Source organism: Ascidiella aspersa, chromosome 3 (assembly GCF_963924565.1).
Source record: "Ascidiella aspersa chromosome 3, kaAscAspe10.2, whole genome shotgun sequence".
Classification (NCBI taxonomy): domain Eukaryota; kingdom Metazoa; phylum Chordata; class Ascidiacea; order Phlebobranchia; family Ascidiidae; genus Ascidiella; species Ascidiella aspersa.
In genome coordinates, this window is record NC_139449.1 from 9294214 (window position 1) to 9320822 (window position 26609).

The window sequence follows — 26609 nt, forward strand, 5'->3', positions numbered from 1 at the left end:
ACGTAATCTCTAAAAATACTAATAGATTTTCCTAATTGGACGCTAAGCAAAATTTAGGGTTCAACGAAATGGAGCATATCATATTAGTTCGACAGGTTAGCAAAGGTTAAGATGCACTGATCTAGTAGAACTTCTTTCTAACAATCTTTCCTAAGTTATCGGTTTACCTGGTCAAGTAAAAAAAAACGGTGGTTCTTAATGTTTTTTACCGCGCACCCTTAATTTTTTTTGCTTCATTTGGACCACGGTAGGTAAGAAAATTTTCAGAGATGGCGTCATATATTGACGTCACACTATCAATACATTTTAGAAATCTGCTGATTTCATGCCGAAAAAATCGAAAAGTTATTCTAAATACATTCAGTGCAAAACCGTTATATTTTTAATTAAACCATTTTTTTTTAATTGATGACTTTTCAAATACACAGTAAAATTTCAATTAAGCCTCCAAAGACCCCCTAAAATAAGTTCACGAACCCCCAAGGGGTAGACCCCAGTTTAAGAACCCCTAGTTTAGACCGTACAGGGGCTCCTAAAGTTTGTGTGCAGGACCTATCTTGACACAATTTTTTTTGTAACTCACACCCCTTTTGTGATTAATGTGTTTTGTAGACGCAATGCATTACGCAGGCAGCGTTTTCAAATAAACAGAAACATCGAAATTGCGAAGAGCGCTTAAATATAAAACTGGCAAATTATGCGAAAGCTGTTTAATATACTTGTGCCTTATTTAGGTTAACGTTAATTAGGCAAGCTAATTATCTAACGCACGTTAGAGTTGTTTATTATGTCACAGTTACGAACTGAAGAAAGGTGAGTTGCAGATTGCAGGTGAAAAGTCATTGCCATTTCAGAAAATATGATTTTACAGAACACAACAAATACTACATTAAGAAAAACGTCAGGGCGAAGCGCGAAATGTTTTTGGATTTGTATGATAGTAAATAGTCAAAAAATATAGTTTGTGGAAAACTCCTGGTAGAAATTCTATTAAAAACGCTAAGCAGTGTGTTAAATACAAGGAGAAGAAAAAACCCTCACACCAATTATCCCTCTCTCCACAGTTTGAGAACCCTTAGTTTAAAACTATGGGGTGTATAGGTAGAACATTAGACCGAAGGTTCTCGAAACTTGTTTAGCCTATTAGCGTAACATAAACCTGAAAATAACTTCACAAAGCATGATTTCGGCCATATGGGAGCAAGCATACATAGGGTAATCCTTCACGATTAACTGGACTTTGTTTTAAGTTGTAAACTTAATCACCCACTGCTTAAATAAACATTTAGAGCTGTCTTGTCATGTTGACGTAATTCGACATTTTTTAGCAGTATTTCTTTCTTGGGCGAAATACATTTGCGCTTTTATTGTTTAAATATTTATTTCTTACTTGGCAACGCTTATAAGGTTTCTATTCATTGTTTTGTAGTTTATAAAGGAAACAGTTTTTGTTTTGTAAGGCAAATATTTTAAAGTTGGTTTTTCTGCATTTTTCTACTGTTGTAACTGATCTGATTTATTGTTTTCTGTTGTGAAAATACTAATAGGAAAGTGTGCACTATTCCACCTCGTCTTTCCAGTATGACCGGTTTAAAATATACATTAAACCGAGAATCGTACTAGCATAAGAACAACCTATCACAGGTAAATGCTACGTTTTTTGTAACACTACAATACATAACACATCTTTTTAAAAACAAATCTGCGTTATTTTAAAACTGTAAGTTAAACCTTCCTTTTCATTACTTAGACATTTTTCTCAACAAATGACATTTTAAGCTCATTTTATATAAAAAAAAGAAAGTAACTTCAGCTGTCAAGCAGCAGACTATATAACCATTAATTAAACCTGTCTCTTAGCTCAACATGCTAAACAAACCACAACATTTTTTTTACTTTGTTCGACCTAAACTATCAAGAAAATAGGTTTACAAAAACGTCAAATATTGTGGTGATTTAACCTGTTCTGTTCCTATTGTAGGTGGCAAAATACGGGCCGTCACATGCCTGACGTGTTCTGCCAGTCTTTGAAACGCCCGAGGCAAAATGTGACTGTAAGCGTATTTTTGGATAATTATAAAGCGCGATATAGTTCCCTTGTCTTTGGAACTATACGCTTCATACTGTAACGAGTGATTTTGTGCTTTTTTAATTCTTTTTTTACAAATAGACATCTAAAAGTGTGCATTTTTGTCGTGCAAAACGATTGCTGACTTGTAAATACTAACGATCGTCGTTTTACCGAATCACTTATTTGCCTTGAAGCTTTCTTTGCTAACAACGAAGCAAAACGTTGCCGATTGTTGTCGTTGCCGAACTTTTTTGGCCTTTCTATGAAGTTATTTTAAAACTGAAATTCAAGTTACCGACTTTACTGTGGGTTTATCAAAGTATATCTCAAAATGTCAGTGGTCGATAATATCGCCGGACAATCCGTTAAAAACAATCAAATATTCCTAAAAAAAGAATTTTATGTTTCTTTCATAAAATAAAAGGCTTATATAAAACCGAACGATTCTCTATAGTCGTACAGATCGCAACAGAGTTGATTGTATGGTAAACGTGCTATAGCAGTGGTTCTCAAACTTTAAAAAAAATTGCGCCAACGGTTCCCCCAAAATTTTTTAATTGCTCACGGTCTTTAAAAATATACATAAAATAACAGTTTTTTTTTAATGGTATGAAGTGCACTTGCTTCTTTGCTATCAGCGGCTATATAAACCTCGAACGTATCACTTTATTTAAGTTAAGAATGCACGAACAGTTTTAAAACCGTGACCGTACCGCCAACACAGTGCAACGCAGCAAGCTGTAAAAACGTAATTCTCATTATCACAACGCAACAATTGAACTTAACGCGTGCAACAACGTTAATAGACAACTCAATATCAGCTTGGTTTGAAAAAGTAAGTTGCCCGAAAATTTTATTTGAAAAAATAAAAACAAAAATTTCTTCTTCAAGAGCGTCGTGTTGATTTTTGTAGGAGCTTCGCGGTCCCAGAAAATTGTCTTGCTGACCCCAAATGGACCGCGGACCCCAGTTTGAAAACTACTTTGCCTTAGGATCTCAACCCACTGCACTGATTTGGTGGGGGTCAACGTTGCAGAAGACGTTAGTTAAGGCCAACTTAAAAACCCGTACAAACGGAAAAACCATTGGTTCGTGGAAATGTGTCCAATGACCTATCAGGAGACCTGAGGTTTCTGGATGAAAATGCCAACATATCCCTTAACACTCTGTACCTAAAGGGCCTTTGCGCTTTTAATTATTTTACTCCAGGTATTGCTTTTGGAACAAAATGTCGTACACATTATTTTAGTATTCCTACCCTTATATTGTCAACGTATACCACATGACTTTTTACAAAATTGACAGCATAAAGTATAGTAGAGTTTACAACTTTGAAATAATTTTATTTGTTACTAAGCTACAACGCTTGAGTAACCTTAATCTTAAAATTAATATACTGCGGCTCGGTGTCAATTTTTTTTTTCGAGAATACGGAGTTTTTTAAGAATATGGTTAAGTTCCGGCTGCGGTTCGATGCAAATGAAAAATTCCGGTTAAGCTCCGGTTCGATCAAATTCATTTAAAAACCGGTTTATAAAGTTTCAGTTAAGGATAGATGAAACACACCATACTTCAAACTAAAAAAATCCTTTAAACTGATTTTTCTTTTTTACCGTAATTCAAAGTATTTTACCGTAATTCAAAGTGTTTCTAAATAATAAAAATGCCGCTGAACATAACAATGCGCTGTTTTTTTTTATATAGAATCAGAAATTTGGTAGGACTATTGGATGTTTAATTTGTATAGCGAATGCGATAAGTTTATCAGTCATTGCCATCTTTATCGACTCATATTTAAACGGTTGTAGGCTGCATTATCTAATGGACTTTGTTATACATTGATGAGCTGATATCGAAAAATAATTGAAACAGAAATAAAATTTTCACAAACTATTTTGAATAATCTGTCATATTCAAGCACGTAAATATATTTTAACACATCAATTTTATATTATGCTACTTCATTTTAACTCATTTTTTTATACTAATACTGGGGGTTAACCGCCTGTTTCCCCAGGCCCGGGTTTGGTTAAGCTTAGTGACACCCAAGGTTCTGGTTTGGTTACGGTTCGGGGTAAAAAAGCCCTAAACAGGTTCATAAAATTTCGGTTCTGGTTCGGTTCGACTTATTGGTTTCATTCGGATATTTTTTTCATGTTTTACGACAAAGGCATTTTTAGTGTTTACACTCTGCAGCAGTCCATAGACCCCAGTTTAAGAACCCCTGCTCTTCAGGCTTGATTTTGGTAATTTAAGTTACTAAGTATTGCCCTAAAACTTTTGGTATAAATAGTTAGCCTGCTAGATGTTGAAAGCTTTAAAAGCGTGTGGGAATTTGTTTGACATATATCCTAAAATGTGAATAACAGCTCGAGTTTTTGCAACCTACCTAATCTTGTTCATGTGAAACATTTGAAAAAAAACTATTCGAGTGGTATAGGTATGTAAGTATTAGAATAAATTAAGTGTAATTTGTTTTGCCCATGTGCAATGTGTGGCTCTTTGGGTTTAGGAAATAAAAAAATGTTACTTTTGGCCATCTTGGTAAATGGCCTCGCCTCCACCACGTATAGCGTTTGGATGAGGTGCAAATGAAAACAGAAGTTGTCTCAATTCAGGATTGCTTTATATGTTATCAGCAGCCTAAGTCTGATTTTTCTGCATTCAACTGAAAAAAATAACCAAGGAATGGACATCCAGGCCGGGCAAGCAATTTGCACTGCTTAGAACTATACACTCAAGCTCAACTGCCTGTACAACGTTTTGCTTCTTCGTACAATTTTTCGTCTCGCATTTCAAACGTGCTTAGTATGACGTAGCAAAAGTAACCAATCTCTTCCTGTTTGGTACAAAATCGAACAACGATGTCGCATGACGGAAATGCGCGGGTAAGCCGGGTACCGACTGATAGTTATGATTTTCCGAATAATGTTTTCTCTAAGTTCCGCCACGCTGAATATTTGGCACAAGGCATTTTGCTAGCACCGTTTCAGTTTTGTAAGCTACGACAACTTCGCAAGCCCAGTCAAACCAGAACTACAAACGTTGTTATACCTCAAGGAATCTAAGTTAAAATAAAATCAATGAAGATTTTATTGTACAAATAGGGAGATACCAGATTTTATTTAGATACGAATAACCTATATTTGAACAAAGAGTATCTCATACAAGTATCAGTGACGGTGCCAAATGACGTCATTTTTACGCAAACACAAGGAAACTAGATTTAATTAAAACCTTATTTTACCTGGTTATTTTGTTCAAATTTGCTTAGCATTATTAAGGTTAGTTATCTGCAGTTGTTAATCCTTATTTTGGATGCATTTGATATCGATTCGGCACAGATTCCACTTAGTATCTGACGGGTAGCGATCTGCTTCTTTGCATTGGGCATCGCCCAGATAATATCGCTTGTCCAAACAGGGGCGAGTCGACCATTGCCTGGTGCCACCCCTTGATCCGTTCTTGATCTCCATGATCCGTTGCTATCCTTGGTGGTGTAGAGAAAGCCCATCATAAGTTCGAAGCTTCATTTGAATGATTCCGAAAACAACACGGTTGTATTTCATTTTTCAGGGCGACATATCTATAAAGTTATTAATGTATAAACACAGACGGATAAATAACTATAAAATAACTATATACTACATGTTTCTTTGTTTTTAGGGTCATATTAAGTTTTAATGTTTTCAGGCTAGTAAAAGTGGCCTATTAAAAACTTTTACAAACCATTTTGCCCATTGTTTATGGGTCGCATTATTTAGTTTTATTTCGATAAATGTGAAATAACTTAGAGACGATACCTCACTTAGAGACTATAATAGAGACCTGGTAGTCGTGTTATAGTAAAACAAAGCCTTCGAACAGCGCGGGCGGTTAGTAAACAGCAGTTTACCATACTTTGTAAACACAATATAAAGTTCAATAGACCAGTGATTATTTATTGGGCAAAAAAATATCTGCGGATTTTAACAGAACTAGTCGTCGTTTCAAATTGCTTCGTTCACAATTTATTGCACTTTTGTAAACAAAATAATACTCAGGTTGCTTCGTAATACAGGGGAAAACCCTATTTAATTACCTTCACGCCGTTTCAAACTAATAATGAACAAAAGATATTCCGAACAGTTTCAAACTGCAGTGGTCACAGAACTTCTGCGAGTAGGTGCGTGTTTGGGTAGAAATGGAAGACATAATCCGTATGACTTTCGTATCAATTAGAATTGTGGAAATTTATTCATTGAAATCCTTACCTTTTTATAAAAAATCCGGTTAAACCAGTCAAGCATGAGTCGTAACAGGCGAACCAGGCAACCGCAAAGTAACCTTATCACTTGCTGTTGTTTACTTAGGTACTTGTGAGTAGGGGCGTGTATGTATACAGCCCATGTGAACAACACTGTTTTCTGTGCATGCGTCGCGTGATAGCATTTCCGGGTTTTGTTAGTCACATTGAGCCGCACTGGGGCATAATTTTATGTTAATTGCTTTAGCAGAAACTCTAAACAAAGCGAGACTGTTGTACTGTTTGAAGGATTCACATTTTGCATGCGCGTGTTGTTCAGAATTAGTTAATATTTTAGAGAACCTCGGCCTGAACAGTTTTGTGCTGACGCAAAGTCGAGGCCAGGTCCATTGAAGATGAACGGCGTTAAGTTTCCAAAGGTAAATGTTTCAAGTTTTAGTTCTTTGTAACAGGCGAACACCTGGGATCTTAAATTTTCACGCAATTTTTAAAGGCAATAAAGCAATTGAGTGTACTTTTTTGCGCTTTAAACAAGGTTGTATGAAGCCAATGCTAATCTCACAGTAATGTAGCCCAGTGCTGTCAACCTTTTTGGAACAGTACGCCCTTTTACGTTTACTGAAGACTTTGTACACCCGAGTCCACGAAATGCACTAAACTTATAGAAGCATACACCCTGTTGTGCTGCTAAAAGAACTATTAACCGTCATGAAGAACTAGTTAGTACCTCACAATAACGATTCTTAAGAGAAATATTTGGTTGTGATGTCATAAATAGAATATAGTAGCTTACAAGCTATGTAGGCTGCGCCTTAAATACATGTTGTGCCATGTATTTTACACTCCAGTCAGTCTGGTAATAAACCTGTTTTTATTGGTAATGCGGTATTTTGCACACCCAGTACACCCCATCAATGTTGTACACCCTTCAACAATTCTGGTACACCCGGTTAAAATCACTGATGTAGCCTATGTGCTAAGCTGTTGGAGGCTACGCTTGAACGCGCTTTTTAAGAAGAACGTATCAAGTAGTTCTTAACGCGTTTTGTTTCGTTTCAGGCAGAACTGCATTGTCATCTTGATGGCTGTTTTCGGTTGACCACTATAGTCGAGATCGCAAAGTAAGTGAAAAGAACGGCCAAAACTACTAAACGAACCCGACCAAACGCATGTTAAAAGATTGATGTACAACTTGTGGTCGTGTCCTACATTTTCCTCGCACTGTACAGCAGTGTCTGCATTGTCAATTGCACTAAATGAATGATAAGCTGTGCTCCGCACTGCAAATGTGTAAAAAACTGACCCGTTACGATCCGGTTTAGAAAAATATCACGTCGTCGAAATTATGCGTCGAAATTATTATAAAAAAAATTAAGAGAAAATTTAATGGTGGTTTTGTCTTGTTTATTGGATTCTTTAAACACAACACAAACCCTGGGTTTAACTATGTCTAGAACCTTGAACACAAGGTAACAAAAAACCCTACCATACAGTTTATTGATACGTCAATAGGAGTATTGCATCGCAGTATTTACGACGGCATACACAGTAAGCTATTCATTTACACAGTAAACTATTACATGTTTTAGAGTAACTCACATTAATTACTGAACGCAGTGTTGTCAGTTGCGTTTTAACAAACTGCATCAATTTCCAGGGAGAGGGGGATTACCCTACCGACCTATGACGTCGACGAACTGCGGAAATATTGTGCGATTAAGAGGTGCCCGGACTTGAAGGACTTTTTGAAGCGTTTCGGCATATTCTCACCCGTAATCGCGTAAGTGTATTGGAAAGCTTTTGTTTGAAACTTTAAACCAGTGTTTCTTATGACATCAGTTTATGCAGTTCAAGGTCGACTGATGGTGCTCATATTAAATTTGAATTGAAGTTTCTGCAATTTATTATATTCTCATATTCATTATTATAGAAAATAAATTATGGTTATTTTATTTAGAGATCGACCGATATCATTTTGTTTTACAAAATACAAAAAAAAATGATACCCGGGAAATAAAAAAATTGACTTAAGGTCCGTTTACACTACAGCTGCACTGAGCTGCGCTGGGCGTGGAATTGTCTTACTGCAGCTGCGCTGACATGAGCTGGGCGTAAAAATCGCTCCAAACGTAACGTTTTTCTATAACTGCACTGGGCTTGAGTTTAACAAAGCGTGAAAATCGCTCCAAAGCGTAACTTTAAGCTAGCTGCAGCTGCTACACGGGGCTTGAGTTTAGCAAAGGGTGAAACGCTTGCTACAATAGAATTTAAATGCAAATTACGCTTTGCTCAGCTCAGTGCAGCTGTATTGTAAACGGGCCTTTACTCTGTGACGCAATCACATGCCGACCAGTACATCCTGGGACGGAGCGAGGACAGGAAAATTTTATCATATTTTTGTACTAAAATTTCATTAAAAATATCGGCCTACATTTACCGATATCGTAATATTTCGGTAGAAGCCAAATATCGGCCGATATATCGGTCAATCTATAATTTCATATTATAATGGGGAGTTACTTTGGGATCACCCAAGCTCGCGAGCCCCTGCTTTAAAACTTTTAAACGTATAGTAGGCCTAATTATGGCTAAATGATAGTCATAGATACCACTCTATTTAAGGCCGCACCTTATTGGCATAAACTTCATGTTATATTTTGTTGTTAGCAGACTTGTTGATTCAAGCATAGGCTTCCATGTCACATGAGGGTTTTTCATGTTTGCCCGTGTCAGCCGCACGATCAGGCGATATGTTTAAACGACTTGCGGAATGTGCAGAATGCATCAGGCGTCAATGTTCGAATTAAGCAATGCCGCTTAACGTTTGCAACTAAGAGGTCACGGATAAATATTTCGAGCCCGTAACCTTCGAACGTTTTTAAACGAACTTCCATTTTTCGTGATTTATTTAATAAAGGTATGTTTTATCAACTTATTTAGTGTATAGTCCAATGGATGACTAGCAAAACCACTACATGGCATCAGGTATGGCTATAATTCACCCCAATACATACACGATTGATCTAAGAAGACCAAATACCAATTCGTTGTATCGCAACCCGTTCGATAGCAGTGATGTATCTAAGTGGAGGGTTTTAAGGTCGAGACCCCTTTCTTTTGTAGCAGCTAATATCGGTTTTTGTTCTGTTCTGTCGAAGTCACCGTCCGAAAGCGGAAATGTTTACTGTCCGAAGCGGAAATGTTTTTTAATGAAAATTGGTTTTTGAAGTCAACGTTTGCACAAGCAGGAGTATCAGACGACCTATACTTTCGCTTTGCGTCTAAGAATTTGCTTTCGCTAGACGTTAATTTGCTGTTCCTCGTAACGGAATTTTCTATTTTATTACGTCCTTTACATCTCTCTTTATGGCGTTATTAGTCATTAACGTAAAATGGAAAATTTTTGAATTTCCTCAGTTAAAAATCCAGGAACACCTTCCTTTTTCGTTTCTGAATACGCCCCTGCTAGGCTGGCTTGAATCTGATCTGAAACTTAGATCCCGACCCTATTTTGCGTTTTGCATTGTAAAAGATGATTTTCTGAAAATAGTAAATAAAAATAGGGAGGAACTAATTTTCCAAACTCTGGGGAAAACTTTCCTGAAATAACCTGAAAACATTAACGTTCTATACTTCAATTTATCATTTTTGCTTTTTCAATCACAACATTGATATGGTTTATTTTACGATTGATAACGTTTTGAAAGAGTTTTAGCTATTTGAACACACTAATGCCGCATTTAGTTTAAGGATCGCACAAATTTTAGTTGTTTTATTTCCGAACGTTGTGCCATAGAGCAGAGTTCCTTAAACAGGTGAATGGTTCACCCCAGGGTGAATAAATTTTTTGCAGGGGTGAACCAACCAAAAGGGGTGAATCAGGGTTAACCGTCAGAAATGGATGATAGCTCTGCAGTAAATCGACTACTGAACTGTAAAAAAATTGGCGACTGTGTTTTGTGCTTTTGTAGCTTTATATTTCTGGACTCGAGAAATGGTAGATCTGCAATGGTAAAACTCAGCTTGAGCTGATCTTAACAAAAATCGAAACAATCTAAGTCATTTTGTGCTGTTATATATGGACGAGATAGTTTTATCATATCACGAGGTAAGGGTGAATGAAATTTGGAGATAGATGCTAGGGGTGAACAAAACTAAAAAAGTTTAAGAAGCACTGCCATAGAGCATTAGATTCGTAATCAAATGTAAAGTTTCAGGGATGGCCGATAAATCGGGCCGAAGCACAATAGTGTCAAGTGATAGTATAGGATTGTATCTTTGAATATCTGATATCAAATGAATATCCGTTATTCAGCCATAGTTTGCGTTTGTACTGGTTGTTTTCCACTTTGCAGGTTAGTTTTTAGATCAGGGGTTTCCAAACTCGGGTTCATGGACCAACTTGGGTCTGTACAGCAGTGACAGAGGGTCCGCAAAGAGAGAATGTTTTTAACCATTATCTGTCATTAGTATTAGTCTTTAGTTATGCTTTATTTTTCGATAACATAGTGTCTCTTTTGACATTATAAAGCATCGATTATGCTGTACTACCTGCTATCAGCGAATCGCTTGCATTAGTTAGAAACTTGTTGCATTCAGAAAGAATCGTGACTGCACTAGTGTACTACTAGAAACATGGTTCAACTAACCCTTGAATTTTAATAGGGCCGTCAAATATCAAAATAATTGCAAGGGGTCCACCTGGCCAAAAGTTTTAGAAAAGTTTGGAAACCGCTGTTTTAGAAGATGATATAGTAGCGATAAGGGTAACTCAGCTATCCCGGTACAAGTTTTTTGTTCTATTCTCAGCAGCTCCTTTTCACGTTTACTTTTTATGCAGTGGTTCTTTGACAGCTATCAAGCGCAACACGAGAGAAACGATCGAAGACAAGGCTTCCCAGGGAGTGGCGTATCTCGAACTGCGCAGCTGCCCTTTCTTTTGGGCGAACAGCGTCGAGCCGATGTTTTACTGCACGGAAAAGTATTTACTCCCCTCTATCTATGTTCAGTATTTCGAATTATCAATGATTTTTTTATGTGAAACGACGTTTTCGACCGCATTTTCGCGACTTTTTAAGTAGAGATCTCAAGACTGTTTATAAAAACAGGTATAAAACATTTCTGTAGAATTTTAAGAAGTGATTTTATGTTTTATACCTGTTTTTATAAACAGTCTTAAGATCATCTAATACGAAAGCATTTTTTTAAAGCTGGAGTCCTAATAGAAACATGGGTTATAAATGTCAAATTCCTAAGAAACTCGTCTGATCCCGAGCACTTGGTTTGTAATGGCAAAATTACTAACAAAATCGTTCGCAAACCGAGTATACTTGAGCTGAATTTGTCACAACCCACATGTCTTCAAGACGAAGCCGAGTACTCGAATCAATGTCGTATTGTGCCCAACTGTTGATCTTCGAAAAGACCACGTTTATCAAAATGAAATGTTTTATAAGAATTATTTAAATACGTAACAATAAATAAAAAAATGGACAATTTGCGATAAAAGTTACTGCAGATCCAAGTAGGCATTGTGACATTTTTCCTGCTTTTATGGGTTAATATGGTTTAATTGTGTCGCAGTTCCTGATTTACAATGCTTCTACGACGATTTTTACAAAAATTACTCTCAAGAAACACAAAAACTTTGTCAAAAGCCATAATTTGACAAATTTTGACTTTATTAAAAATTTTAACTTTATTGTAAATTTTAACTTTATTTTGACCTATAAACTTCTTAGAAACAGTCCCCTAGGTGCTGAAAACAACTTTATACCTTGATTAATGGACAGACGAGGTCCTTAAAATTTTTTAACTTTATTGACTTTTGCGGGCCCTACTGATTAGGGCCATTACTTTTTGACCTAAAAAATAAGAATGTTTTGACCCAAAAATTACAATTTTTGCAAGTTGTGACACAAACGGCTTACTATAGTTTTCTTTTTAATTTTGTAAACGATTTATGTGCATTTTTAATACATTTTACCTTGAACTAATTTTGACAAATTTTGACCAAACGTGTCAATTTTGACAAAAGTCAAAAAAATAATCGCCCTACTTATGACATTCCGATTTGTCGGTTTACATTTTATTTCTACTACAATGGTTCTTAGTACGAATACTCGTGTTTGCCTGGCACTCGTAGAACGACTGCGGTTATTAATTTTTGTTTCAGAGGTGACATCACTCCTCGTGACGTACTCCAGGCGATTTGTGACGAAGCACGTGACGCGGCGGCCGAGTTCGGAATTGTCGTGCGCATAATCCTCTGCACAATTTCGGGTTCATCTCGTAAGTTAACCCTGTTGTTGTATTGCACGAGGAAACACAGCATTTCTTTCGTGATAAATCGTTAACAACTTTTTAATAAAGCCAAAAGAAAAGAAAACCCAAAAGAAAAAAACCAAAAAAGAAAAAATATTATTTAAATGTCTTGTAATGTGAGTATTTTGATCTCATAGTATGAAACAAATTTCTCGTCTATATGTAACAGCACAAAACAAACACCCGAAATATCCACCCTGCTCGCAAGCCATCATCCATTTCTGACGGTTCACCCTTATTCACCCCTTTTGGTTGGTTCACCCCTGCAAAAATGTTATTCACCCTTGGGTGAACCATTCACCTGTTTAAGAAACAGTGGCGTAGGTCAGGAAACTGGACTTTTTTCAGAGCATTATAAATAATCAGTCCGTATATCCTTTGTATACCGACCCTCGCTTGTTTTATGATTTAAGTCAATGACTTGGCTTAAGTGGATTTAAGGCACTGTTTCCAAATTACCTGGCTTGGCTTAAGTTTTTTGACCAAAATGACTTTACTTTACTTAAGTCTTTGGATAAAGCACTTGACTTGGACTTAAGTCATTGTGTCAAAAAACTTTTGTTTAAAACTTAATTTTTGCACGTAAAACAATTTGCTGGCTGTATATTGCGGTTTTGTTATATTTAGTCGAGTTGTTGCTTATAATAATAATCGAACGAGTTTACCAATTTTAATAGTTAAACGTTCAAGTTTTTATGTGACACGACTTGATGTTGACTTGCTGTCATAATGAATTGACTAGGACTTGACTTGACTTGGACTTGAGTTATTTTCAAACGACTAGGACTTGAGTCAGTCAATAACGACTTATTTACAACACTACATGCTTTGATCCGGTTAATACTTGGGTGTACATAATGTATACCCGGTTGAAGAGCACCGCATTAACATCCTGCAGTACGTAACCCTTATATATCCTGCAGTACGTAACCCTTATGTATCCTGCAGTACGTAACCCTTATGTATCCTGCAGTACGTAACCCTTATGTATCTTGCAGTACGTAACCCTTATGTATCCTGCAGTACGTAACCCTTATGTATCCTGCAGTACGTAACCCTTATGTATCCTGCAGTACGTAACCCTTATGTATCCTGCAGTACGTAACCCTTATGTATCCTGCAGTACGTAACCCTTATGTATCCTGCAGTACGTAACCCTTATGTATCCTGCAGTACGTAACCCTTATGTATCCTGCAGTACGTAACCCTTATGTATCCTGCAGTACGTAACCCTTATGTATCCTGCAGTACGTAACCCTTATATATCCTGCAGTACGTAACCCTTATGTATCCTGCAGTACGTAACCCTTATGTATCCTGCAGTACGTAACCCTTATGTATCCTGCAGTACGTAACCCTTATGTATCCTGCAGTACGTATCTCTTATGTAGTACATTCTTATCCTATCGTTTTTGCTAGCTTTTCCACTGCTTTCTCGTTTTTCTTTCTTTCAAAAATTTATTCTAGATCGTTAAAATCTGCATATTTTTTATCTACGCAATTTTTGTTAACAATTAAAATTATTGCTACCTTTAGTATTGCCTCTAAATTTATTTATTTTTGATGGGAAGCTCGACTCGATGGCCATTCGCTGTCCTTGCGTTATTCTTTATGTTATTTTGTTCGCAAAGATCTACAAAAAATATTTGAATCTGAATCTAACCTATTATAAACGTCGTTCTCCCGCAGAATGGTCGATGGAGATCGCTAAGATGTGTCTTGAGTTCGCTTCCCAGGGTGTTGTTGGAATCGATATCGCCGGAGTTGGGGACAAAGATGGAGAAGTGATGAGAAAGCACAAGCCGGCCTTCGACGTAAGACTTTTTTCTTTTTTTTTTTCGTTTCTATTTTTTCCTATTTGTTTTCTGTGTTTTGACGTTTGAACTGTGCGTCGTTTCAATTTTCCTAAGGGCGTTTCATATTCACTCAGTTTCTTATATAACACTAATGGATTATGATTTTTAACCAACAGTTCAATAAAATAAGTTGCGTGTATGAATTTTAGTGACAACTGGTGAATTTCGTATAGCTTGGTGCGTCGTAAAATAAAGTGCTGCCGATTCAATACCTAATCACGTAACTATATAATACTGCGAATAATTAAAGTTTATTATCTTGGAGCGCGCAAATTCTTACCGGGTTGTTAATATTGCATAATGCTTTGATTTGTGAAAACTTAGTTAACTTTGCAATCGGCACCAAAACCACACTTATAGTATTGTTCGAGTAAACAAACTTCCAATTGGGTATTGGGTTCGATTCGATGTTATCTGCCACCCCTACTCGTTAAACCAGGCGGAATGTGTGAACCGTAGATGAATGTAGTAAATCAAAAATCAAATTCCTAACGGCAGAACAGTCATGGTTTTTAAACTAACGAGCAAGGTAAATAGGAGATCAAACGATCATGGAAACTTTGCTCGGCAAACTGCGTTGTATGTGTTGCTTATTTGGCCATAGTAATGTCTCAATATACGGGGTGGAACAGACGTGTTTTCCAGATCGGAATCCACTAGTATCGGACATCTATATAAACTTTTAAAGATAATATTGTTATAGGTTATTTAACAAACGTTTAAAAAACAAATCTCACCATGAATAGGGATATATCGGGTAATGATTCAATGGACTTGTACTGTTTCTAAGAGGCGGGCAGTAGAAAAAAGTCCTAAAATGTGCCAAAGCTGCGAACGTCAGACGTGCTGGTATGACCAAGACTTGCGAAAATATTTTTTCTTCAGAATTTTTGCATGTTAACTGTGGGAAAGATATGGAAAATATAGCCTAAATACCTTTTTTGTTATGAAAATAACATCCAGCCGAGTGTCTGGTTGAGTTAGATAGTTTTTTTACGTGCAAATGACTTTTCGTTAATGGTTGGAGGTTGTAGTAAAACATAGTAAAAAAATCAGAGCCCATACAGTAGTAGGTAGCATTTTGAACGCTTTGAAATTCTATTTATTTATTTTCAACATAGTAAGAAGCCACTCAGTCAAAATAAAACCCACTTCTGTATGGGCTTTGATATTCTTACTACGTACTTTGTTAGGCTTGTAAACCTAAAAAAACATTTATTTTAAACAGTTTTGCAAGGCGCACGGAATATCGAGAACGGCGCACGCCGGAGAAATGGGCAATGCAGAGGAAGTAAAAACGGTGAGTTAAAACCCCGGTCTTTTAAAATGTACTTTCAGCGTATGCTTGACGTTCATGTTTACCGTTGTTTCGTTTACTGGGACACAGTGTATTTGGTGTGCTTCAGTGACAAACATAGAGGGTAAAAAATTAATTTTGTGGAGTTGTGGCTATCCTGTAAAACAGTTCTACGAAGTATCAACATCAGAGTAAATTGTATTAAACTTTAAATGACAATAAATGGTAGCATTAATGCTGTAATATTGCCACTGTTTTCCTATTATTAAATTGTTGTTTGAATGGCCTAATTAAAGCCACTGACGAAAGCGTACTTGACGTTCATGTTTACTGTTGCTTTGCGTACTGAGAACCCAGTGTAAAAGTCGAACAGCCAGTTTTCAACCGCGCACTACCAGTGCCAGTGACGTCACTTCCCCATTTCCCGTGACCACTTCCCCCCTTTCTTTGCAGCTGTTTGTCGATGCTGGAAAAGGGGTTCACAGCTTGAACGTAAACAAGCGGTGACCCAACGCTACAGTATTCAACCAGGGCTGTGTTTTCATTGTGTAAAAACCTTTCTATAATAATGGGCCTCTTCATTGATGATTATGTTTTACTTGTGTGGCCATGTTTTTCCCCATGCTTTCCAAAATAATTGATGCTATTAATGGCTGGTTAATGCAATCATCTAAAACACTTTTTGTTTTAATTGTGCGTTGCATAGCCCTTGGGAATCTAGCTTTACATTAAGGCCGTCTTACAATTGTTCTGCTTCCCTTTTTAACCTAACCTTACAGAAATCAAATTAAAGAACAAGCCAAACAGCAAATCTACAAGGGAAGGTTATAGGCGCCAACAGAAAGGTCGCAAGTACAATTACTATGGATATGTGGTGTACATTTATCTTAAAAAATGGCGAGCCTACTTTTATGTGTTGTTAGCAGCGATGGATTTGTACTGCGATATCAACTTAAACATTATTGCAAAAAAGTTGCCTAATTATATTAAACACCGCAGTTCTTAGGTAAACCTAAAGCGTTTTTTGCTTGAAAATTCAACACATTTATTATACGATATAAAGTAAAATTAATTTGTGCACCCATCACTTGCTGTATCAATAAACATATCTTTAATATTATGTATCTTTGTTATTTAAGTTTTTTTTTTTTTTGGCATACCTAGTGTCATATACAATTTTTCGCTTTCAGGATGTACAGAGCGTGCCGTTACGTTTTTCTTTTTTTAGCTTGTACGTTTTCGGAAACCTTTAAGCAATATTAGTTGAACTCATCTGTAGTATTGCTGCTCTGTCGTTAATAGGGAGGTGTATAGGCGGCAATCGGTTATCAAGTTAATGTAGGTATTTCAGCCATAGTTGGGGTTTAAACGCATCGCTTCCTAATTTAAAAGCCACATATCGCTTACCCGAAAAAAATATGGGGTATACTCATCGCAAAACAACGAAAAACACACGAACTAACGTACTTAACCAATTGCAGGCGATAGAGGTTCTGCACGCCGAGCGAATCGGCCACGGCTATCACGTGGTAAGAGACGAGGCAATTTTCGACGAGGCCAAACGCCTGAACATCCACTTCGAGGTTTGCCCCCGTTCCAGCTACCTTACCTCCGCTGTCGACGCAGACCTCACCAAACACCCGGCTATCAGGTTGGTTATTATTTACCAAGCTGCTACGTCACAACTTACGACTGTTGCCATTGTTATCGGGAATTTAAATGATGCAGATGTGTAAGAAATTGGTTTGAGGCTCTTTTTGTACATTTTTAGTGCCCGGCTATCAGGTTGGAGAGTTTTATTTCCAACACTGTTACGTCACAACTCACGACTGTTGCCATTGTTATCGGTAATTTAAATGATGCAGATGTGCAAAAAATTGGTTTGAGGCTCTTTTTGTACAATTTTAGTTCCCACCTATATCAGGTTGGAGCAGGTCTGGATTAACCATTAGGCTACTAAGGCATAGCCTTAGGCCCTGGATAATTTTAGTTAGTGATACAGACCCAGTACCATTAAAGTACAGTTTTTGCCAAAAAACGTTTACATATAGTTAAAGGTGGCAAAAAATATAGTTGGAAAGGTACTCAGACCACATTTGGTACGTGGGTCTGAACCACGCTAAGACAATATAGAAATTCTAAGCCACATGTATTTTAAAACAAGTGCAATGAATGTACGGCTTTTACGCGGCTCACAGCTACATGATAACTTGAGGCTATTAAAAAGTAGCTTGCGGCCCCTTAAAAATGACTAAAAGGCCCGCATTTTCTTAAAAATGGCTAAAAGGCCCACATACTAGAGCATTTGTAAAGAAATAGACTTTGTTAAAAATATAAGACAAACTTCTCTTACTTTATTGACATTACTAAATTTGCATTAATTATGGTAATTGTTTTGTTCTCAAAACTACCAAAAATAATATATGGGCACTCTTCACAATTTAAGTAAAATTACTTTTACAAATAGAGACAAAAAGGCATCTAAAGCTATATAGTGACACCTGTGTTGTTAGCTATATTTTTACGACCAGGCGTGCTTGTCCTTGTTGTCTTTCTGGCAAATGGCGCCACCTGTAATTGTGCAACAGTGATAAGCTGGCCACCCCTGCTTTAAAATGCCGAAATTGCCTCGATCGCTTCATCGATTAAGGTTGCATCAATCGATAGCTTGTATCTTGAGGATCGATAACCCATTTCCATTCTCCCCTTACCCTCACCCACACGCTAAACTAACCCCCACCATCACACCATTCACTTGTGTTCTAATTCCCCCCTAAATCTAACCGACACCTAAATCATCCCTTAACGTCGCCCATATCTAATCCAGAAATAGTGTGCCTATCTACATCCGCGCCGGTCCGGTTAGCAAGGCCACGACATGGGAACGTAACTTTCACCTGTAAGAAACCTCAGCTGACCCTTAAAGTGTTTGCTTGGTTGCATCATTCGGCCAACATCTGTATTCACTTAATAATACAGGACTGAACACTTCACTCCCCATGGCTCTGTCCGGCACAAGTTCCAAGTTTCGCTCCGTTGTATGTTTAGCGTCAATAGTCCACAAGTGCTATCGGGCCGTAAAGCAAACGCAGTCATATAACGACAAAGGCGCCAGGGTTGTTTTAATGTGTAGCGCTTTGCCCGTGCGTACGGCCCAGTTGTTACAAATTATTGCTGGACACAACATACATCGCGTACTATCATGTCTGTAGAGCAGGGGTTCTTAAACTTTTTTTTACCGTGGACTCCTTAAAAAATGTTTTACTGCGCGTGGACCAGTGTAGGCAAGAAATATTTAAAGATGACGTCATAAATTTACGTCATAATACAATAAGACCTCATAAATTTGCTATTCCTTGTCCAAAAAACGTGAAATGAGGTCAAAATATATTCAGTGCAAAAATGTTTTAATTTTTTACTAAACTCTTTTTTTTAATTGATTGCTTAAATATACACTAATAGTTCAATTAGGCTTTTGTGGACCCTCAAAACTAGTTCACGTACCCCTAAGGGGCCCATGGACCCCAGTTTAAAAAACCCTACTGTAGAGCGTTGGTAATCTTCATGTCTCCCCTTTTCTATGCAGGTAAAATGTCATAAGACTGACAAATCTTCAAGCAAACACATAACTTCTTATTAAGTTGCAAACAAGTTGCACAGCGTTTGGCCTGTTTGCAAGAGATTATAACTAGACTACACCATTTTAGAAATATTTTAACTAGTGGCTGTTAAACATTTTTGTTTTCCCAACAAAGTCGTATATATTTGAGGGTACACTTATCACAGAACAACAGTACTGTAACTTTAAAAAATTATACAACCGACAAACGATATGTAAATATTTTAATAGTATCACTGTTGTTTGCTGTACTTTTGAACGTATGTCTATTTGCAATACAAATAACTTATTTTTCCAAAATTTCAAGCAGGCAAACATGGAAGAATTGGAACTTTACACAAATTTAGTGGTTTAAACTTTAAACGACCACTAAATAAAACAGGTGCGATTTTAGGTTTACAAATCAGTATGTTATGCTCTTGTTTAGGTCATCTAGTACAAAAACCAGCCTAAAACTACGGCGTTATATGCATAATTTTGTAATTTTACATTGCTGTATTTGCAAGTTTTACGCTATTTTTATCAAAATATTTTAACAAAATTGCTGTGGTCACTTAGCTTCAAGGCAAACCACCTCAGTTTAAGCAAGTTAGACTAATACTAAAAAGCGTGTTACCCTCAAATTTTAAATATAACAACCGTTAAACGGGTCATACAACTATAGTTATTAATACATTGTCATTTGTTAGCTGCAGGAATATTTTAAATTTCAGCACCCGCTGTTTAGAGGCAAAAGTCGGTTGATCACAAATTTTGTTTCTGTTTGTTTTAGGTATATAGATGGCGCAAAAGATCATTTCCCCTTTAATAAAGTTTTCGTGCAAGTTACTCTGTCGTTCGGAGCTAACTTAGCTTGCTGTGCAGATGTAGATACGAATTACTCGAAAAGTTTTGTTTTTTCGGGTGCAAACCTGTGAAGGGTCAAACCTTAATCCAGTGTTTCTCAACCCATTGTCCGTGACCCCAAATTGGGTCGCCGTGAAATTTGGTTGGATCATCGATTGCAGTAGTTCACATCAGTGTTTTTTTGTTTGTGGGGACCGAAACGGTCCCCCAAATTTCTCCAGCGGTTTCCCAAATTTTGGACTTGCAACTGTTTGGTATTTGAATGAAGCACTTGCGGTCTCTTAAAACTAGTTAGCGGTCACCCAAACCAAACCTTGGAAAAAAACCTGGTTCACATGGTTAGAGATTTGATTGAGATTTTTTAAAATTTAAGATAAGTCTGGAAGGCATCCAAGACATGGGTCGAATTTATTAAATTCGAATATATTGGTTAAATTCGAAAGTATTTTTGTTAATTTAAATGAATAGAAATGGGTCGGCAAAGCTTCAATGTTATACTTACGCTTAATTTTCGGGTCGCCGCGAAAATAGGTTGAGAAACACTGGCTTAATTCGACGCACTTTTTTATTGTGCCATCAACGCGATTGCGCAACTGATTTGCGGTTGCGGCACAAATCAACGTCCAATCGCTAGTTGCCATTGCCTTCAAATCGGATTAGGTGCGTTTGCATGGGCTTGTAAGTAAGCCTATAATCCGTCAGCGGCTGATTCGTGAAACCACACTATTTATCAATAGACAGAAATCGCCTTTCTGGTGTAAACGAAGTTAAAAACCGGCATTTTTGCACTGCTTTTACTTAGTTTTCAACGCGGGGAAAGGCAGTAATCATTTGTTTTAACAAACTGGTAGTCAATTTTACTATGTCGCCTAACAAATGGACATCATTATCTGATTATAGACAAGTCTTATATTGGATTTTATTGTCATCGAGAAATTACCACTGTACTTAAGATGTACTAAAGCACTTTTTTTAACCTTTTGAGAGCTCGTACCCTTTAATCTTTCATGAAATTTTCTCCAAACCTCTGTCTACAAAGCTTGACGGAAGTAACTAAAACTGTAATAACAGGAATTAAAGTCAGTGTATTATGTAACTTACTTGTTGAATGCATGCATTAAATACAGTCTTGTAAGTTCAACAATATTTACAACAAACAAACAATCAGTCAATTTACTAATGGCTTTTTTTATTGTTGCTTTTCGTAAATTACGCATTCTTCGCAAATGCCTAAATAATTTCATACTGCATGTCGTACCCCCTGCTTTGGTGCTTCGTACCACCAAGGGGTACACGTACCCCTGGTTAAGAACCCCTGTACTTAAGCGTAAATTGCCTATTGTTTGGGGGCTGACTGAAACGGGCTTGTTTGTTGTTCTTCGCTTGTTTAATCAAGTCAAAATGAAACCAATTATAATTTAGATTAAATTGAACCGACACAATATCGTCAAAACCAAAATAAAAACAATCCACAAGTTGTACTTTGCTATTCAAGTGAAATCGAAGTCGCACAACACCAGACGTCGAAAACTAGATTTATTTTGACTTTTTTTAATTAGATTAGAATTAGAATTACCGAATTTTTCAAAAAAACGAATTTCAACTAGAATTTAAATTAGAACATACATTTAATTATTCACGATCAAACTAATTTAAATTTCGACTTTTTCTGATAAGAAAGTGAATGGTAAGTATGTGTGTGCTAATTTTTTCTCCTATTTGACAAAGCAATGCTTTTCAGCCTGCACAAATTACATTCAAGTCGTTCCAAACAAAGAGTTTTTATTCAATTTTTTTCTTTAGACTGAGAGACTAAAAATGCCGTTGGAAAATCTAAATTTTTGGTAAAATCCGAATTAGATTATCACTAGAATTAGAGCACACAAGCAATTCACAAATTAGATTAGAATTGGAATTAGCCGCATTTTGCTTTAATTCATTGAATTGGAAAACTATAATTATCTAGTTGTCAAAGTCTGCACAACACACAGCACATAAGCGTCAAGCCAAAAGATCGCTTGATTGTCAAACCCGATTCGAAATGCTAAAACCACGTGTGTTTCACATATCCTCAAAACAACAGGCGTCGTCTCATTTCTGCCAAATTTGAAGTGAACGCTTACTCCATTAAAACGACCGCTGTTTACGGTTGATGCTCTAAACAGCAAAGCGGCGCATTCATATTGCCTTTTAGGGGCCGCGATTTCCACGCAGATAAGGAATTCGTGATGTTTCGCCTCCAAACACAAACAGTGACGTAACACCGCGCTTAGCTGCGTGACGTGTCAATTCGACGAAATACCCCCTCCTTCGATTTCGGCGAAACCGAATGAGTTCAATACCGTATTAAGTCCTGTACGATTTACAAGTTCATGTATCGCCCTTATTGGTTCGTTAACATAAGATTAATTATTATGGACAACTGCCTAAAACGTACGTTTCAAACACGACTTGTGGCATTATTTGGACTTTATATTTTAGAGTTCTCAAAAAAGTCAAAAAAAAAAAAAAAAAGCCCGTGACGAAGTATCAAGGGGTCCGTGTAGCATTTATTGCAAGATGAATTATTTGGGTATATTATGTACGGATCTGTAATGTACAGCTTGATAATGAATTGCAAAGACTCAAGGTGCCAAATAATGCTCTAACTATAGAAACTTAGACTGATAACAGTTGCGTCACACCTTTTATAAGTGATGCTTGAATTACTTCTCAGCCACCTTAACTGAAGATGGTACAAGTTTGTATCAAAACGTCTTAATCAAGATAATGTCAATCTACTCGACCATTATGGCTTTGTAATTCATTATCAAGATGAATTGTATTGTTCAGTTTAGACATAAAAACAGATTTCTATCAAAATTGCTTAAAAACCCGTTATTTTCCAAGAAATACAAAATGACCATATCTACTAGTGCGATCTTGATTTCGGCGAACCATTTTGACGCCTATTAAAGTAAGCTATGAGTTCAATGCCGCGTTAACTCTGGTACGATTTACACGATCAGACCTCGCCCTAATGTGTGTTACGGTGTTGCGTTAACAAGACTTGGATTAATGATCGAAAACCACCTAAAAACGCAATTGATCCCATTTTAGAAACCATTACTCATACTTGGACAACTAGATAGTTCTAGTTTTCTAATTCAATGAATTAAGCATTTTCGATTTGCTTATGCGCTCTAATTCTAGTTCTAATCTAATTCGTATTTTACCAAAAATGCTACTTTGACCAACGGCATTTTTAGTCTCCTAATCAAAAGAAAGAATTTGAATTCAACCGCCTTGGCTGGAACATTATTTTCACAGTCGACCACATATATTTACCATTCACATTCTTATTAGAAACCTTCTCGATTTAAATGAAGTTTATTGTGAATAATAAATGTAATTCTAGTTCAAATTTTTTTTTTAAATTCGGTAATTCTAATTCTAATCTAATTTGAGAAAACTCAAAATGATCTAAGTCTTATTCTAATCTAATTTGGAAAAACTGAAATGCTCTAATTTTAATTATAATCTAATTTTGAAAAGCTAAAATAAATCTAGTTGTCCAAGTCTGCCATTACTCGAACGGTATATGCTTTAGGACTGTGCGTATAAGTGGTGATGAATGTACTACATCGAAATCCTTTTTTGATGTCCTAAAAACATCAAGAAAGCTTTCGATGTAGTACACTTATCACCATTTCTTTCTCTTTCGAATCAATGCTAAACAAAAAACACAGTTAGAGCACCTGTCCTATAGGAAAGTAACAAAGAATACTTGTTTGTCTACGTGCAAACTGGTCAATTTTTTTGCTATCGGTTATTATTATTTACAAGTATGACAAATGAAGCAAGTCGCTCTTTAAGCAGATTTCGTTTCCACCGATGCGCTTATATTATTTGTTTTATTTTTTCCAAATTATGATGGTTTATTTTCAGGTTTCGGAAAGAGGACGTGAACTTCTCGTTGAGCACAGACGACCCAGGAATCCAGCAAAGCACCATTTTGACCGATTACGAAATCGCCCGGAAAGATTTTCGCTTCACAGACGAAGACCTGAAAGCACTGGTAGGTAGAGCGATCGATATAATCGTATATATATTTACATCGTTTCCAAACAATATCTAAATTTTTGTTTTGTAGAACGACTAGTAAAAATGGCGTCAAATATTACATTTTATTACGAATAATTTAAAGAAACCTGCCGTGCGCAATCAAACTCACCAAAAATGCGCGAAATGTAAATTAAATAGATTATAATTACATTCAAATTTCCCCAGCTAGTTTGCTTGTCAGTTTTCTTCTCTTGAAAACAAGAGTTTTTAAACTGTCAAGGTTTCCAAAAAGTTTTTGAATTATTCAGAATTTTCTTTGAATTGAATTTATTTGATTTTCAAATTGAATAGTTTTGGAAAAAACATGTTTTTTTTTCAAAAGTCGTCTTTGAATTTATTTTATGCTGAGCTGAAGTTTTGTTGTTCAAAAGCGTCGTTAAAAACAATCACCATTTTTTTAATTGTGTTGATCATGAACTTTAATGCTATTTTTTTTTTAATTATTATTCAAAAATTGTCGAGCGATCCAATCTTAGGTCTTTAAAACCTCCAAATTTTCTTTAGAAGTTTAGAAATATCTTTAAATTGTTTTCTATAGTATTGTGTGGCAACCTTGTATAGATGTGATATAGTTAGAACAAATGCGTTTGTAATAATATGCCAGCTGGGGGCGCACGCTTTTGTATAACATCAAACATTACATGAAATTGTACGAAAGATTCAAACAAATTTTTGTCAAAGGTGATGCCACGAGACCTCACACGTTGGCTATACTCACCTCCAAAAATCGGTCTGAGCTATTTAGGTTTGTCACCTTTCAAATCAAATAAAAACCATCGTTTTTTTCGTCCACAGAACATCAACGCCCTGCAATCCGCTTTTGTCGAAGAGCCGGTTAAAAAAAGACTCATTCAAGAATTTAAAGCCGCCTATGCTAAATACTCAAACGGGGAAACTGCGAAAAACAACGCTTCCGATTAAAATTAAATCAGCGGCATTGGCGTTTTCGTTGTTATCCTGTTTGCACCCTGTCGCTTCTAACCTGTACTTATACAACATTCGGTGTGCTGACTAACTGGCCGGACGTGCGAATTGTGGGTAGCTTTGGTGTCAGTGTGTGTGTGCTGCTTTGAAACATTTTTTAAAGGGACTTTTATCTCGTATAGCTTGCTACTTGTTTTTGCCTTGGGTGTCCTTGAATTCTAGCAGCGTTAAAGCTGCTGAAACAATTCTAATTTTATTTTTATCTTGAAGAACAAATGTCAAAGCTCTACTAGTAGAGAATATTGCATATTGGTTTTACACACTCTTTTTGGTTTAAACCTCAAAAACTTTTTCAATTTTACTCGCCTATTGTAAGTATTTTAATCGCCTTGAAATTTTACCCAATAGGTATAGGTCGCTATACAGTTTTATTTAGGTAGATTATTTTTTTCCATACGACTATTTTCATTTAGTTTTGATCACTCCAATATACCACTTCCTATATTTATCACAAATGACCTGTTTAGCGATCCTAGATCGCCTTATTACGCTACCTATAGCTCCTTTAAACCCTTTTTTCAATTTTGATACACACATAAATTTTCCACACGACCAACCCTCAAAATTCCCAAAAATAAACTAAACTTAGCCGCATTGTACCGCACATTTCCTGTTTTTAGAGCAGTGGTTCCCAACCGGGGAAGAGAGGGGGGGGGGTCCTGACCCAAAAGGAGGTCACAAGGGGTTGTCCGGGGGGGGGGGGGGGGGGGGTCGCCGTGCCGTTTTTCACAAAGCGAAATTTGAAAAGCTGGAAAACAATGAAACTAAATGTTTTGTAGTGGAAGGGTAAAAGTATTTGCCAGGACAAAAATTGTCTTTATCTTGCATTTGCTAAAGTAAACCAGACGTGTTTATGAAGTCACAGTTAACGCTTGTTTTCAATCAATGAAAATTTGCATATAGAGCTTTAATCAAACAGCATTGTCGTTAAGCTATAGTTGTGCATACTTTTGGTATAAATCCGAAGATTTTAGAAACAATTTGTTTAGAAATGTGAACATTTTGCCACATTGAATGTCATTCTAAATTGGGTGGTCGAGTAAATTTTCTGAAAAGGGGTTCGCGATAATAGATAGGTTAGGAGCCACTGTTTTAGAGAAATGCTGCATTAATAGTTCACGATTTCTCGCAATCCTGACAGTTACCTTTAGAGTGCTTTAAATGGTTCCTTTATTTATTGGCCGAATCAATCAACTTAGCTATGTTTACATTTATTTTTCGCTTTTTGTTAATTGGAAAACTTTTCCGAACTTTAGGTTTTC

At 36.5% G+C, this 26609-nt stretch overlaps 1 protein-coding gene across 1 annotated transcript; it reads left to right on the plus strand.

The window, feature by feature from the left end:
* Positions 1 to 6712: 6712 nt before the first annotated feature.
* On the plus strand, positions 6713 to 25970 carry LOC146159105 (adenosine deaminase-like). The gene is made up of 10 exons (XM_083384862.1): positions 6713 to 6736; positions 7377 to 7438; positions 7975 to 8097; positions 11158 to 11298; positions 12493 to 12608; positions 14331 to 14455; positions 15726 to 15797; positions 17276 to 17445; positions 24187 to 24316; positions 25159 to 25970. The coding sequence occupies exons 1-10, from the start codon at positions 6713 to 6715 to the stop codon at positions 25282 to 25284; spliced, it is 1089 nt and encodes a 362-aa protein (XP_083240988.1). The 3' UTR covers positions 25285 to 25970.
* The last annotated feature ends 639 nt before the right edge of the window (positions 25971 to 26609 follow it).

Excerpts from the sequence above, each read along its gene's own strand:
- LOC146159105 (XM_083384862.1), top strand. The coding sequence starts at position 6,713 with ATGAACGGCGTTAAGTTTCCAAAG. Across the intron at positions 6,737-7,376 it reads ACGGCGTTAAGTTTCCAAAG|GCAGAACTGCATTGTCATCT; the intron begins GTAAATGTTTCA and ends GTTTCGTTTCAG. Across the intron at positions 15,798-17,275 it reads ATGCAGAGGAAGTAAAAACG|GCGATAGAGGTTCTGCACGC; the intron begins GTGAGTTAAAAC and ends AACCAATTGCAG.